General features: G+C 45.3%; 1 protein-coding gene across 1 annotated transcript in view; it reads left to right on the top strand.

The window, feature by feature from the left end:
* The first annotated feature begins 280 nt into the window (after positions 1-280).
* LOC117920436 (protein RRP6-like 2) overlaps positions 281-14,406 on the top strand; it is a 47,127-nt gene continuing 33,001 nt past the window's right edge. Inside the window, exon 1 of the mRNA XM_034837964.1 lies at positions 281-1,082. Within this exon, the coding sequence (XP_034693855.1) occupies positions 432-1,082 (651 nt within the window). The 5' untranslated portion in view covers positions 281-431. The remainder of the gene's footprint in view (positions 1,083-14,406) is intronic.

The raw sequence follows: 14,406 nt of genomic DNA, 5'->3' as shown, positions 1-14,406 counted from the left end.
TAAAAACATTTTTTATCAAAATGTGACAAAAAAAGAACAAAGGGTTAGATTTCTAAAATTGGATTTCCATTGGACCTTTTAATCAAGTAACCCTTTTTATTCATATCATAATTTTTTTTTTGTGTGAAATAAAAATTTAAAAGATTTTCTAATTTTCTATTATCATGAGGAATTTGTTTCGAAATACATTTCACATGTTTCATAGTCACGTGGCGGTCACGCCTCCAAAGTGACATGAAAGAAAACGGCCAAAACACGCCATTAAGGCCGGTTGTGAACCACTGAACCCCTCTTTTCTACAGAGACCGAAACCGGAAGCTCATTTTCAATGGGCTCCCTAAAACCCTAATCCTAGACCCAAACCCAAACCCTAATCTCTCCTCATATTTCTCGCTATTCCGCTCCATGCACGCCCAAACCATAGATCGGCCATGGATTTGGATCCCACTCAAGGTCAATCCCTGAACCTGGACCTTACCAAATCCGCTGCTTCTTTATCTTCTTCAATTTCAAGGCTCTCGCGTTCTTCCCGAGCTGTGCCTTCGGACAAAGACTTCCATTTCTTCCACAACTTTGAAGAGTTCAGAGCACCCGTGAAGGAAATCGCAGCGGCGTCGCAGGCGATGCTCCAGATGATTGGGTCTTCTGCGGATATTTGGGGCAGGGAGATGGCGTATCCTGAAGACGCCGACGAGGGGTACGAATGGGTGGTGGACAGGAACGATGAGGCCTACGATCGGTTCGATGCCGCGGCGGAGGAGTTTCGGGGGCTGAGGCTGAAGCAAGAGCAAAGCCGAATTGATTCAGGGGATGGGTTTCAGTTGGTGTGTGGGAGGAAGAAGAAATGGGGGCAGTCGGAGATGGGGCAAGATTCAACTGTGGTAGCACATTCAAATGTGGCCCTTGCGGTGAAGGATAAGAGAACGGTTGGCCCGGCAGCGAGGCCGAGGGTGCCGTTTCACATACCGACAATTCCACGGCCTCAGGATGAATTTAATATATTGGTGAATAATTCGAACCAGCCATTCCAGCATGTTTGGTTGCAGAGGTGTGACGACGGCTTGCGGTTCATACATCCCCTGGTTAGTTTCTTGGTTTTCGGATTTGGATGAATTGATTGATTGTGTCTGTTGTGGTTTGGATTGTGTTTGATTGATAAGAACCAGCCATCACCTCAGGATGAATAATCAATATTCAAGAGCTTGTCATCCTTGAGTCCATCTCTATTGATAAGTGCTTGCACTTTTAAAAACATGAAAAATATTATTTTGATTAAAAAATGGCTTATTTTATGCAAACATGTTTTTTTTGGGTGATAACTTCAATTATATATGTTTGGAAAAAAAGCAGCTTTCATTCTGTTCCTAGACAAGTCTACAGAATTTTATTTTATTTCATCAACCTGTTTCTTAGCAACTGGACAGGGTATTAAGCTTTCAAGCTTCTGTCCTGTGTTCTAAATGATTGGGATTGAGAGATGGAATTTATGTGAGAGAAACACGTTATGAGTAATCTATTAAGTATTTCACAGTTGCATTCGATTTCTTTATGTGGGAAAATGTTCCATGATGGTTTTGTTTTGTTTCACTGTTGAAATGGGATGATAATTGGAACCATTATGGTGATATATGCCTACTCTAGGAGCCGAATTTTGAGGTGTTTTCATCTTGTCAACCATGGGCATCATGTCATGAAGTTTTCACATGTATTCACTTTTTATTCTATTGGTTGTATGATTTCCATTCGAGTTTATTGGGTTATTTTAGATACTAGAACTTATCATACATTGATGGTTGTTTGTGTTGAGGTTTCATTAGATGCTTTGAAATCAAAATCTTGAGTTATTTTCTTAATAAGCTGAACTTAATGTGTAAAATGACAATTATACCCTCAAATTCCAAAGTTTTGGATTTGGGGTGTGATAATATGTATGTATAGGAGACATTGAATTACCAAGTCATTTTCAAGTTGAATAAGGTGGTTCTATGCCTGAGGAAGCACTTCCTAAGAAATGGTGTAAATTCAGCCTAAGGTTTGTGAATACTCTATATATTGAAACTAAAACAAAACAGGGAAATGTTCTCTTGGGTCTGGGATTTACCCTTGTTGTGACATCACTAGTGCAAGTAAGCTCAGCTGTAGTGCCCTTTAGGAGTAAACTAGAGGTCCTGAGTTTAAGCCTTCCCATTATTTAAGTGATGTAAGGAGAGGGACGGCCCGTATTACCTGAGGTTTGCTTAGGTGCTGTTTTGCAGTGGAGTCTAAGTCGTTTGAAACCTTAGTAGAGGGGGCTTGGAGGGAAATTGAAAGGGAAAATCTTGGATAGATGCAGAGTTGTGTCCTGGTGGATCAGGTTTGGGGAAAGGAGTTTGTGTTGTTTGTTGGAAGGTGTGGAAGCTTGTTGTAGGGGTGAGGATGAAAAGCTGTGCAACAAAGGATGGGTGGAAGATGGGAGGGAGTTCAGGCTGGAACTATGCTCAAATGGGGCAGGGAGGTTCATTCTTTGCTCGATTTGCTCTGTGGAGACTAAAATGTTCACTTTGATTTTCCCTTAAGTAAGAAGTCTCCCTGGGGGATGGTCTATCCTGGTTGAGAAGCTTCACTTTCTCGGAGTAGTTTCCTCCTCGAAGGAAATGAAGCTTCCATCCTCAACTGCCTCAAGGTCTTTGGAGATAGGTGGTAGTTCTGCAAATCCACTGAAGGGGTCTATCGTAGACTTGATTAAGAAAGAGCATGGTTTGGTGAATGAAGCAGTTTGGATTCAGATTGGGGAGGAGGTTCATCCTTGGACGGAGCATTTGAGTAGCTCTCTAGTAGTATGGATATGGGGAGATTTTCTAGACCCAACTCCAGATTTGCTTGCATTGAGGAGTTGGGTAGGTCATAATTGGTCTCTGAGAGGGGGAGTAAGGTTCTTCTTGCTAGGGGGTGCCCTTCTCTTATTTGAGTTTGAGGATGGCTCTAATGCAGAGATGGTGTTGTCAATGGGTGTAAGAAGGTTTAAGGGAACAGTTTTGCATTTGGATAGGTGGACCCTAGAGGTAGGGTGTTATCGAAAAGGTGAACATGCTAAGGAAGTGTGGGTGAGAGTAGTGGGGCTTCCTCTGCACTTGTGGGTTCTGGAGGTGTTAAAAAAGATTGGGGATAGTTGCGGGGGTTTTGTTGCAGTGGATGAAGGCACAACTTGTCTCTGACACTTGCAATGGGCAAGAGTTTTAGTGAGAATGGATGGGAGAAGGATGCCTGGGATGTTGAAGGTGGTGGTGGGCTTGTCTTGCTTCTCCATTCAGTTGTGGTGGAAAGTACCACCATTGTTTTCTATTGAGGTTTTGAGTTGTGGGTTTTTTGGTCTAGAGGTTAGGGGTGAAGTTAAGGGAGAGACATGCGCTGTTGAGAGCATGAGGGTGCAGGTTGCACTGCTGCAGTTGGAGGCAGATGCCGTGTCGCCTTGTGATGGGGGGCCAAAGGGAAAAGGTTTGGTAGTGGTTGATGGTTCTGAAAAGGCTATGGTAGGCAGTTGGCTGCAGAAAGCTGTAGAGGGTAATGGTGATGGGAAGAAAGCTGATTGCAATGGGGGCTGCGTGGGTGGGGTGTCTTATAAGGGAGCCCTAAGTGGGGCTGCTGGTGGGCTGAAAAAAGTCAGCTTTCAGGGTTTGAAAGAGGCCCAAGTGTTTAAAGGATTCTCAACATTGGAAGGGTCATAGTGCACGATGAGAGAGAGAGAGAGAGAGAGAAGAGAGAGAGAGAGAGAGGGAGAGTGCGAGGGGGAGGGCGACGACGACGAGACGAAACCTAACAGGAAAAGGCAGAAGTTCGGGGTGGAATCGAAAATCTTTGAAGTAGAGGTGGAGAGGAGAGGGGGTAAAACCCTATTCTTCATTGTGGAAAGCAAAAAAGGGGTCTCCTCTTGGGTTAGATTGGGGCCGGCAAGTGTCGGAACGTTTCTGGAAGGGTTGGACCAGTGTATAAAGGATGGGAAAATCGACAGATGGGAGAAGGGATGGAAGGAAAAGGGGAGAAGGTATTCTATGGTGCGGGAAGTGAACAAGGCGGGTAGCTTCATTAGGCTAGGAGTCGTAGACGAGGAGGAGAAAAGGTTCAGTATCTGCATCCCGAGAGGAAGAGGGGGAAGGGAGGGATGGACAGTTATGGCGAAAGTGGTACGGAACTTGTATTCAAGAATAGACAAAGGGGAGGCAAAAAGGGACGAGCCAATATTTGAAAGAACGCCTCCTGGAAAGGGGGAAAGATGGGGAGGAAGGAACAGCAGTGGGATTAGGGTGGAGTTCAAGGGAGCGGATATCTGTAGAAATGTGGATCGACTGGGACATTGCTTGATTGGAAAATGGAATCATAAAGTAGCAGGAGGAGGGGACTTGGAGAGGATGGGGTGGCTAATGGCGAGTGTTTGGGGTTTAAAAGGGAAATTAGGGATGGCTTGGTTGGATGAGGGTCAGGCCCTTTTGGAGTTCGAGAAGGCGGCAGAAGCTAGGAATACCTTCGTCAGAGGAGCTAGCCTGGTGGGGGGGATTCACGTTGGGCTGAAGCTGTGGAGCCCGTGCTATGGGTGTTTGGAAGAAGAGGACTTAGAAGAGGAAGTATGGGTGAGGATAAAAGGTTTGCCGCTGTCGCTATGGGCACCTAATATCTTGCGAAGAGTGGGAGATGAGTGCGGGGGCTTTATAGCCATGGACGACTCGACGGAGAAAATGGAAGAGCTCCGGTGGGCGAGGATTCTAGTGAAGGTGAAGAGAGGCGAGCTGCCAAGCTTGCTAGAGATTGAAGTTGAGGAAACCACATACCAACTGCCGATGTGGTGGGAAGTTACGCCACTGATCAGAAAAAAGACGAAGGTGTGTTGGAAAGCAAACGGATGTGAGGAAGGGGATGACGGAGACTCACGCGCTGGCCGGAGCGTGGAGGAGAGGGGCAGCGATGGTCTCGAGGCTCTGTCACAGTCAGACGAAGGGTTGGTAGGGCAGCCGGATGGGACGGGCAGGGTCTTGTCGGTGGGCAGGATCCAGTTCGGGTCGGTGCTTCGGGTGTCAGAGGATGGGGCGGATGTTGGGTCGACTCTGATTGGGGTTAATGAACCCATTGTGGGCCTTAGGAGGGATGGGAGGCCTAGCCCACTTTCAATACCTGGGTTAAATGCAGGTTGTAGAGGCGGGCTTGGTCTGACGGGCAAAGTGCAAGGTCCAAAAGGAAAGGAAAAAGTTGTAGAGGAAAGTCTTGGGCCGCGTTTTGGGTTTTCTATGGAACAAAGAGAATACAGTGGGCCGTCCTCGAGTGGGCTACAGAAGAGAGGGGTTCAGCGAGGTGGGCCTATAGGAAAGAAGAAAACAGGCCTGAAGGGGAGCAGTCCAAACTTAGTCCTGGTGGAGGCCTTGGCGCAATCTGGGCTATTCAGTGAAGCCAGTTTCGAGTTAGATTTTCTAAGAGCAAGGGAGATGGAAACGGAGATCGATCAGAAGGCAAATCCCATCGAGGTACTGGCAGATAGTGCCCTCCAGTATGAAGCTTTGAGGTATGAGGCCTTATCATCTTTAGGGGGGTTGGGGGTCTCCGGCAATTCTTCTTCTTCTTCTTTGTTTTCTTTTGGTCGGACTCCAGAGGGGGAGTTCTTTGACTATGCTGGGAAAGTTAGGGAGACTTGCCAAAATGGCAGTGAATCTCAAAGGCAAGGTGCAGCTGGCATCAGGGTGATTGGAAATGCTTGTTGGGATTTGGTCGAATTCAAAGGCCCCTTGGCATCGGCAAGGGAACAGGAGGGGGGGTCTTCTCAGTACGAGACTCAAGAAGCTAGGGGGGATGAGGACTTAGAATGGCAAGAAAGTAGCCTAGTGCGATTTAGCCAATTCCTGGGCTTTTCGACTGATGGCTTGGAAAAGGAGATCTTAAATTTCCTGACTAAAATCAGGAAAAGAAGGGAAAAGATTTATAGTAAAGGATTATTGGAAAAGTCGAGGTTTGAGAGAGAGCTGAAGAGGTTGGAATGCTCAGTGAATTATGAGGGGGATGGCAAAAAGAAGGGCCCTAGTCAGGGTAAAGGGGTGCAGATGGTGGTTGATTAATGAACCTCAAATTGTTAAGTTGGAATGTGAGGGGGGTGAACGAAAGTATGAAAAGGAAGGTTATTAAATCGGTTCTTAGGAAGCAGAAGGTGGATCTCTTTTGTATTCAGGAGACAAAAATCCAGAATATGACTGATAGGGTGGTGAGAAGTCTAGGGACGGGTAGATTTTTAGATTGGAAGGCTCTGAATGCGTGTGGTTCGGCTGGGGGTATCCTGGTCTGTTGGGATAAAAGAGCTCTGGAACTGATGGAGTGGGAGGTGGGTCAGTTCTCCTTATCCTGCAGATTCAGGACAATGGAGAATGGGGTGATTTGGGTTTTTACGGGGGTTTATGGCCCTTTTACTAGGCTTGAAAGGGAGTGGCTGTGGGAAGAAGTAGGGGCAATAAGAGGAATTTGGGAGGGGCCTTGGTGCCTTGGTGGTGGTTTCAACATTACCCTAGCTCAAGGAGAGAGGAGCAGGCAAGGGAGAACAACTTCAGCTATGAGGAGGTTTGCAGAAGTTGTTGATGATCTTGGCCTTGTGGATCTTCAGCTGCAAGGGGGTGCTTTTACATGGACTGGGGGCCTGAATAGTATGTCAAGGGCTCGGCTAGATAGGTTTCTGGTCTCTCCTTGCTGGCTTGAGCAGTTTAGTAGGGTGAGCCAGAGGAGGCTCCCCGGGCCGATTTCGGACCACTTTCCAGTGTTACTTGAGGGGGGTAGCTGGAGGAGAGGGCCTGCCCCCTTCAGATTCGAAAATATGTGGTTCAAAGTTGAGGGGTTTAAGGATTTAATCCGGAGTTGGTGGCGGGGAATAGAGGTCAGTGGCAGTGCCAGTTTTAGACTGTCGGCAAAACTGAAGGAGCTGAAGCAGAAACTTAAAGTTTGGAATAGGGAGGAGTTTGGTAATCTGGGAAGTAATAAGGAGGCCGCGATTAAGCAAGTGGAGCATTGGGACAGAGTGGAGGATGAAAGAAGCTTGTCAATGGAAGAATTAGCTTGCAAGAAGAAAGCCAAGGAGGATTATGCCAAGTGGGTTGACTTGGAAGAAACTCATTGGGAGGCAGGTGTCTAGGGAGCTTTGGTTGAAGGCAGGTGATAGGAATACAAGATTTTTTCACCGAATGGCGTCTGCCCATAGAAGGGTTAATCATATGGACAGAATTAAAATTAATGGGATTAGATTGACAGAGGAGCGGGAAATCAGAGAAGGGATTGCAAATGCCTTTAAGCAGCAATTTGCTGAAAGTTTGGGGTGGAAGACGGACATTGGTAACCTCCCTTTTAGTCAAATTTGTGTGCAAGAGGCAGAAATGTTGGAGGCTCCCTTTACTGAAAGTGAAGTCCAGTCAGCCCTGATGGAAATGAATGGGGATAAAGCCCCAGGTCCTGATGGGTTCTCAGTTTTCTTTTGGCAATGCTGTTGGGATTTTGTCAAGGAGGAAATTATGGAGATGTTTAAGGAGTTCCATGACCAGAATATGTTCCTCAAGAGTATTAACAACACTTTTCTGGTGCTGATTCCTAAGAAAGGAGGAGCAGAGGAGTTAGGAGATTTCAGGCCCATCAGCCTTTTGGGGGGTCTTTATAAGCTATTGGCAAAGGTGCTGGCCAACAGGCTTAAGAAAGTTATAGATAAAGTCGTATCCCAAGATCAGAATGCGTTTGTTAAGGGAAGGCAGATTCTTGATGCGTCTCTAATAGCAAATGAAGTGATCGACAACTGGAAAAAGAAGGGGGACAAGGGGGTTATCTGTAAGCTAGACATAGAGAAGGCCTATGATAGCATTAATTGGCATTTCCTCCTGAAAGTCATGGAAAAAATGGGATTTGGTGCTAAGTGGCTGAGGTGGATGTGGTGGTGTATATCCACAGCCGAATTTTCAGTTATGGTGAATGGATCACCAGCTGGTTTCTTTTCGAGTGCCAAAGGGTTGAGGCAAGGGGACCCACTGTCCCTTTACCTTTTTGTTATGGGGATGGAAGTTTTAAGCATCCTTATTAGAAGGGCTATGGAGGGGGGATTCATCTCAGGGTGCAAAATTCAGTGTAATAGAGGGTGGGCTGTCCACATTGCTCATCTGCTCTTCGCTGATGACACCATTGTCTTTTGTGAGGCAAAAAAGGAATATTTAATGAACCTAAATTGGATTTTGTTTTGGTTTGAAGCCGCGTCCGGATTAAGAATTAATTTGGCTAAAAGCGAGATTATACCCGTAGGGGAGGTGCAGAGCGTAGAGGAGCTGGCTGTGGAGTTAGGGTGCAAGGTGGGGCAGCTTCCGTCCGTGTATTTGGGGCTGCCTCTAGGGGTGCCCAACAAGGCTGTTTATGGGTGGGATGGGGTTGAAGAGAAAATGAGAAGGAGACTTGCTCTTTGGAAGAGCCAGTATATATCAAAAGCTGGGAGAATAACCCTGATTAAAAGCGCAATGAGTAGCATGCCAGTGTATCAGATGTCGCTTTTCCGCATGCCCATTTCTGTGGCAAAAAGGTTAGAAAGGCTGCAAAGAAATTTCTTATGTGGGGGGGGGGGGGGGATCCACGGAGAGGAAAACTCATCTGGTTAAATGGGATGTAGTGTGCGGGGACAAGAAGAATGGGGGGTTGGGAATTAGGAAGGTTACTATCATGAACAAAGCGCTTCTTGGCAAGTGGATTTGGAGATTCGCTTCGGTTAAGGAGGCTCTTTGGAAGCAAATGCTGGTGGCTAAGTATGGTTAGGAGGGGTATGGATGGAGGACCAAAAAGGCTGTGGGTGCGTGTGGTGTGGGGGTGTGGAAGGAGATTTTAAAGGAAGCTGGTTGGTGCTGGGATAAAATGGGGTTCAAAGTGGGAAAGGGGAATAAAATTAGCTTCTGGACTGATGTGTGGTGCGGGGATGCAGCGATGTCTCAAAGATTCCCGCATCTCTACAACCTGGCAGCCAACAGAATTGTGAAGGTTGGAGATATGTGGGACCAGAATGCTGGGGAAGGAGGTTGGAATTTGTGTTTTATAAGGGATTTTAATGATTGGGAGGTGGAGTTGGTGGGTGAGCTGCTACAAACGTTAAGAGGCATCAGGATAACTTGGGAGGATGACACGGTCTTGTGGAAAGGAGGGGGAAATGGTCAGTTTAGAGTGAAGGATGCGTACAGCTGGTTGGACAGGTCTTTGGATGTAAACTTTCCAAAAAATAAGATTTGGATGGGAAGGGTTCCAACTAAAATCATGTTTTTTGCGTGGGAAGCGACTTGGGGAAAGATTTTGACTCTTGATAGGCTCCAAAAGAGAGGATGGCAGCTTCCGAATAGGTGTTTCTTGTGTGCTTGCGAAGTGGAAAGTGTGGATCACTTACTTATACATTGTATAGTGGCTAGAGTTCTTTGGGACTTTGTGTTGGGTTTGGTTGGGGTCAAGTGGGTGTTCCCAAATACTGTAAAGGAGGTACTTTTTAGTTGGGGGGGGGGGGGGAGTTATGTGGGGAAAAAAAGGAAAAAATTCTGGAATGCTATTCCGTTATTCATTTTTTGGATGGTGTGGAAGGAAAGGAATAGATTAGCCTTTAGGGGGGGGGGGACTTAGCAATTCAGAGGTTTAAATATTCTTTTGTATGTAATTTGTGGGGATGGGCTAAATTGTACATGGAAGAGGAACCGCTCTCCCTTTTAGATTTCCTGGAGTAGTTGGCCTCCAGTTGAGGGGTGGTTTGTTTTTTGGTTTTTGCTTGTTTCGGGCCTTGTTGCCTGGTATACGCCCTGTATACGTTGGGGTTTTTTTCCCCTTTTTATGAATTGTGTTTGCTTATCCAAAAAAACATTGGAAGGGTCAAAAGTTTTAAATTTTAATGAGGCCTGAGGGGTGGGTCATCTTTCTAAGAAGACCCATAGACTTCCTCTTCTTTGTGTGGCCCAAGGTGGAGGTGAGGGCTCTGTTAACGTGCACTACAGTTCTGATTCTAAGAATAGCCCATTGGATGAGCTGACTCTTATTGGGGCTTCTTTCTCCTCTATGGGGCACGATTTCCAGAATCCTAAGCTCTCCCCTCCGGTGGAACTTCCTACTAGCACCGACATGGCCTTTCTGGAAGAAGTGGTGAGACGTCCTGGTACTTTTTCTTTCTCTGTATCTTCCTTGGGGACACGAGCAGCTTCTTCTCCTTTTTGTGGGACTGGTCTTGGTTCAGAGGGATGTGAGGTGGTTTTTGCTGTTGATTCTCTGGGAGAGGATAGCAGTCCCCTTAGGATGGTTTCGGTGAACGACTCTTCATTGGAGTTTGAAGAGGCTGGGGTGATCCCGATTGAAGTTGCAGTGGGTGAGAAGGATAAGGAAGAGGGGTCATGTCTTGGCTTGGTTTCAAGGGCAAAGGTGCCTATGGAGAATTGGTCCTCAAGCAACCTGGCAGCTTTCAGCAACTGGTTGGGCATGCCAACGGTGGGCTTCGAGGCTGAGATCTTGACCCTCAGAAAAATGAAGGCTAGGAAAGAGGTAAGGGGTTGAGAGGATGGGAAGAGAAAGAAGAACCCTTCTTCAAAATCTGAAAGGGAATTAAAGGAACTGGTGTGTTTTGTACAAGGGATCAGAAGGTAAACAATGAGGGTGTAGATAGGGAGAGTGGGAAATCACAGCAGTGGGTAGAAGATGCTTTTTTTCATCTTTTTAGATTATTAGATGGGCTTCTGCTGCATTTGGGTTGCAGCAACCAGTTTGGTAGGCAGGCCTACAAGAAGGTCATCTGGGGGTTCTTTGTTTTCTCTAGGTCTTTTATGCTTTAGGCTTGGTTTGGGGGGGCAGGTTGTTGTTGCCCTTTCCTTTAGCTTGCCAGAAGGTGCTTTTTGTATATTTCTTGTGTACTTTGATGTGCCTTTTCAAGCGCTTTTAATTTAATCTCTTTTTACCTATCACAAAAATATTACCTGAGGTTTGCTTTGCTGACATTTGCGATAAATGTCTTGCCGTTGGAGTAGGTTTCTCATTAACAAAGCAAATAAAAGGGGTAAAATTGTGATCAATTGAAAGAAATAGCAGAGAGAAGCATGCAAGTGATTGAACATAAGAAATAATAGAGAAACAAGCCATTCTCTGTTTGATGCACAATTTTTTTTTCTGATAGATAAAAGGATGTATATTCAATGAAAAGAGTAAGCACCAAAAATAGTGCCCTCAAAGTATACAAGGAGTATACCAACAAGCCCAAAGACACACTCGTAAGGGGAAAGGAAAGCAACACACCACCTTCCCTTACTTAGAGCCTAACCAATCTAAAAAACTTACAAGAGAAGAAGGGCTCAAAACTAAAGATACCCTGACCCAAGACCAAAAGATTACATACAAAAGAATATTTCAGTCTTTGAAGCAAAAACTCCTCATTCCCAAAAGCTAAAAAATTCATTTCCTTCTAGACTGACCAAAAAATACATAAGGGGGCCACTTGCCAAGTCTTCTTACGAACTTTCCCTACAAATGCTCCATGCCACCTAAGAAGAGTTTCCTTCACTGTATATGATAGAGTCCAAGTCACACCAAAAAGGGAGAAAAGAAGATTCCACAAGACTCGCGTCTTAACACAATGAAGTAAAAGGTGATCCATCCTTTCTATTTCAGAAAGGCATAGAAAACACCTGTTTGCCAAAGAGAACCCCCTCATTTGAAGTTGCTCCAAAGTTAAGACTTTACCTCAGGAAGCCTCCCAAGCGAAGAATGCTACCTTAGGAGGCACTCTCACCCTCCAAATATTATCACTAGGGAACAAAGAAGAATCTCCGAGCTCCAAAATAGAATAAAGAGACTTGACTGAGAAAATGCCACACTTTGATGTTGTCCAGAACACTCTTATCTTCCTCCTCCCTTTGCACCCGGAAGGCTTGGATCTTATGCAAAAAATGCTCCACCACCTCAATCTCCCAATCATTAAACGCCATTGCGAAAAGAGGGGTCCAACCATCCCCATCACGAACGAGATTCCAAACCTCCGATACCCAAACATTCTTAGACAAAAAGATTGAAAATAAAGAGGGGAAGGACTCACAAAGTGACTCATCTCCACACCACTTGTCCGTCCAGAATCTCACTCTCTCCCCACTACCCACTACCCACTACCCACTACCCACTTGGTAGGCCAACCTACCATTTAAAAACAACCACTCCTTCCTAATTGCTTTCCAAAGCCCAACATCGTATCTCCCACTTACTTCCCGAGTGCGCCATCCCCCCTCCTCTTCACCATACTTGTAAGTGATGACTCGCCTCCAAAAAGCCTCTCTTTCATTGGCATACCGCCAATTGCACTTACATAATAGAGCACTATTCATGAGAGCTAAATTTCTCACACCCAACCCACCTTTCTTTTTATCCAAGCAAATCAAGTTCCACCTAACAAGGTGTGGCTTTTGGACGAGAGCTCCCCCACCCCACAAAAAATCCCTTTGAATCTTCTCCAATCTCACCCTTGCTTTTCTTGGCAAGTAGAAGAAAGACATAAAGTATATAGGCATGCTAGACAGAGTGCTTTGGATTAGAGTGAGCCTTCCTCCTTTTGAAATATACTGCCTCTTCCACATAGCAAGCCTTCTACGAAAACGCTCTTCAACACCATCCCACACAACCATTGATTTGAAGGGTGCCCCCAAAGGCAAACCCAGATAACAGGAAGGGAGCCCACCCACTTTACAACCTAACTCCAAGGCCAAAACCTCTATATCATGCACCCTACCCACCGGAATTAACTCACTCTTCTCCAAATTGATCTTCAACCCTGAACACACCTCTAACCACATGAGAAACCAGCTTAGATAAGTCATTTGGTCTAAAGACTCCTCACAAAAAACCAACGTATCATCCGCAAATAACAAATGCGAGATTAAAATCCCCTCTCCACTCCTACCTCTCACCCTCCACCCAGATAAGAAGCCCCCACTAATAGCCCTTCTCAATAAGCAACTAAATACCTCCATGACTATCACAAACAAATAAGGGGAGAGGGGATCTCCTTGTCTCAACCCCCTTGAGCTTTGGAAAAAACCGGAAGGAGAACCATTTATTAAAACATAAAATTTCATAGTAGAGATGCACCATTCTATCCACTTTATCCATCTCTCCCCAAAACCCATCTTTTTAAGAATTGCCATCAAGAAACTCCAACTAATATGATCATAAGCCTTCTCTATATCCAACTTACATAACACTCCCCCACATTGTCTTTCAGTCTTGAGTCCACAGCCTCATTTGCAATCAAAACTGCATCCAAAATCTGTCTACCTTTCACAAAGGCATTTTGGGACTCCGAGATCACTTTCCCCATCATCTTTTTAATTCTATTAGCCAACACCTTGGCCAACAACTTATAGAGGTTGCCCACAAGGCTAATCGGCATGAAGTCTTTCAAATCTTCTGCATCCCCTTTCTTTGGAACTAAAACCAGGAAAGTAGCATTCAGTGACTTTACAAATCTGCCCCTCTCATGGAATTCTCTTAAAAAACCCATAATCTTAATCTTCACCACATTCCAACAAAACAACTAAAAAGCCATGGTAAAGCCATCCGGACCAGGGGCTTTGTCCTTGCCTAGAACTGTGAGTGCTGCAAACACCTCTTCTTTTGAAAAAGGAATCTCCTGCCCCTTAGCCTCATTGCTCACTAACCGCATGAAAGACAACCCCTCAATACAAGGACGCCACCCCCCTTTTTTAGAATACAACTTTTGAAACGCCTCCACCACACTATTTTTTCAATCATTCTCCTCCGTATGCTAGCAACCATTCACTTTCAACTTGGACAACCAATTTTTTCTACTGTGAGCACTCGCCATCCTGTGAAAGAATCTGGTGTTATTGTCCCCCTCCTTCAACCACAATTCCCTAGACTTCTGTCTCCAAGATATTTCTTCTCTCAGCACCCAAGTCTTATAAGACTCTCTAGCCTCCTTCCTTGCTTCACAATCTTCCAGATTTAGAGCTGAATATTTCTCCATTTCATCCCAATACTCCACTTGTCTGAGAGCTTCACCTTTTTTAGTGCCAATGAGACCAAGCACTTCTTTATTCCAAATCTTCAAAATATCTTTTAAGGCTCTCAGTTTAGCGTTCAAAACAAAGCTGAAGGTCCTAGTAAAATTTAAACTCCCCAACCACTTCTTCATCTGGTCCTTGAACCCCTTCTCCTCCAGCCACATGTTCTCAAATTTGAAAGGGGAAGGACCTCTCTTCATACCTCCACCTTCTAAGAGAATGGGAAAGTGGTCAGAAACTGGTTTGGGAAGGATCCCTTGCACAACCCCATTAAATCTGCTGTCCCAGTTATCTGTCACTAAAAATTGGTCAAGCCTAGAATGGGATTGGTTATTCAACCCACCTCTCCAGGTAAAAGGACCCC

Source organism: Vitis riparia, chromosome 8 (assembly GCF_004353265.1).
Source record: "Vitis riparia cultivar Riparia Gloire de Montpellier isolate 1030 chromosome 8, EGFV_Vit.rip_1.0, whole genome shotgun sequence".
In the NCBI taxonomy this organism is placed as follows: Eukaryota; Viridiplantae; Streptophyta; class Magnoliopsida; order Vitales; family Vitaceae; genus Vitis; species Vitis riparia.
This window is presented reverse-complemented; position numbering and strand designations above follow the sequence as displayed.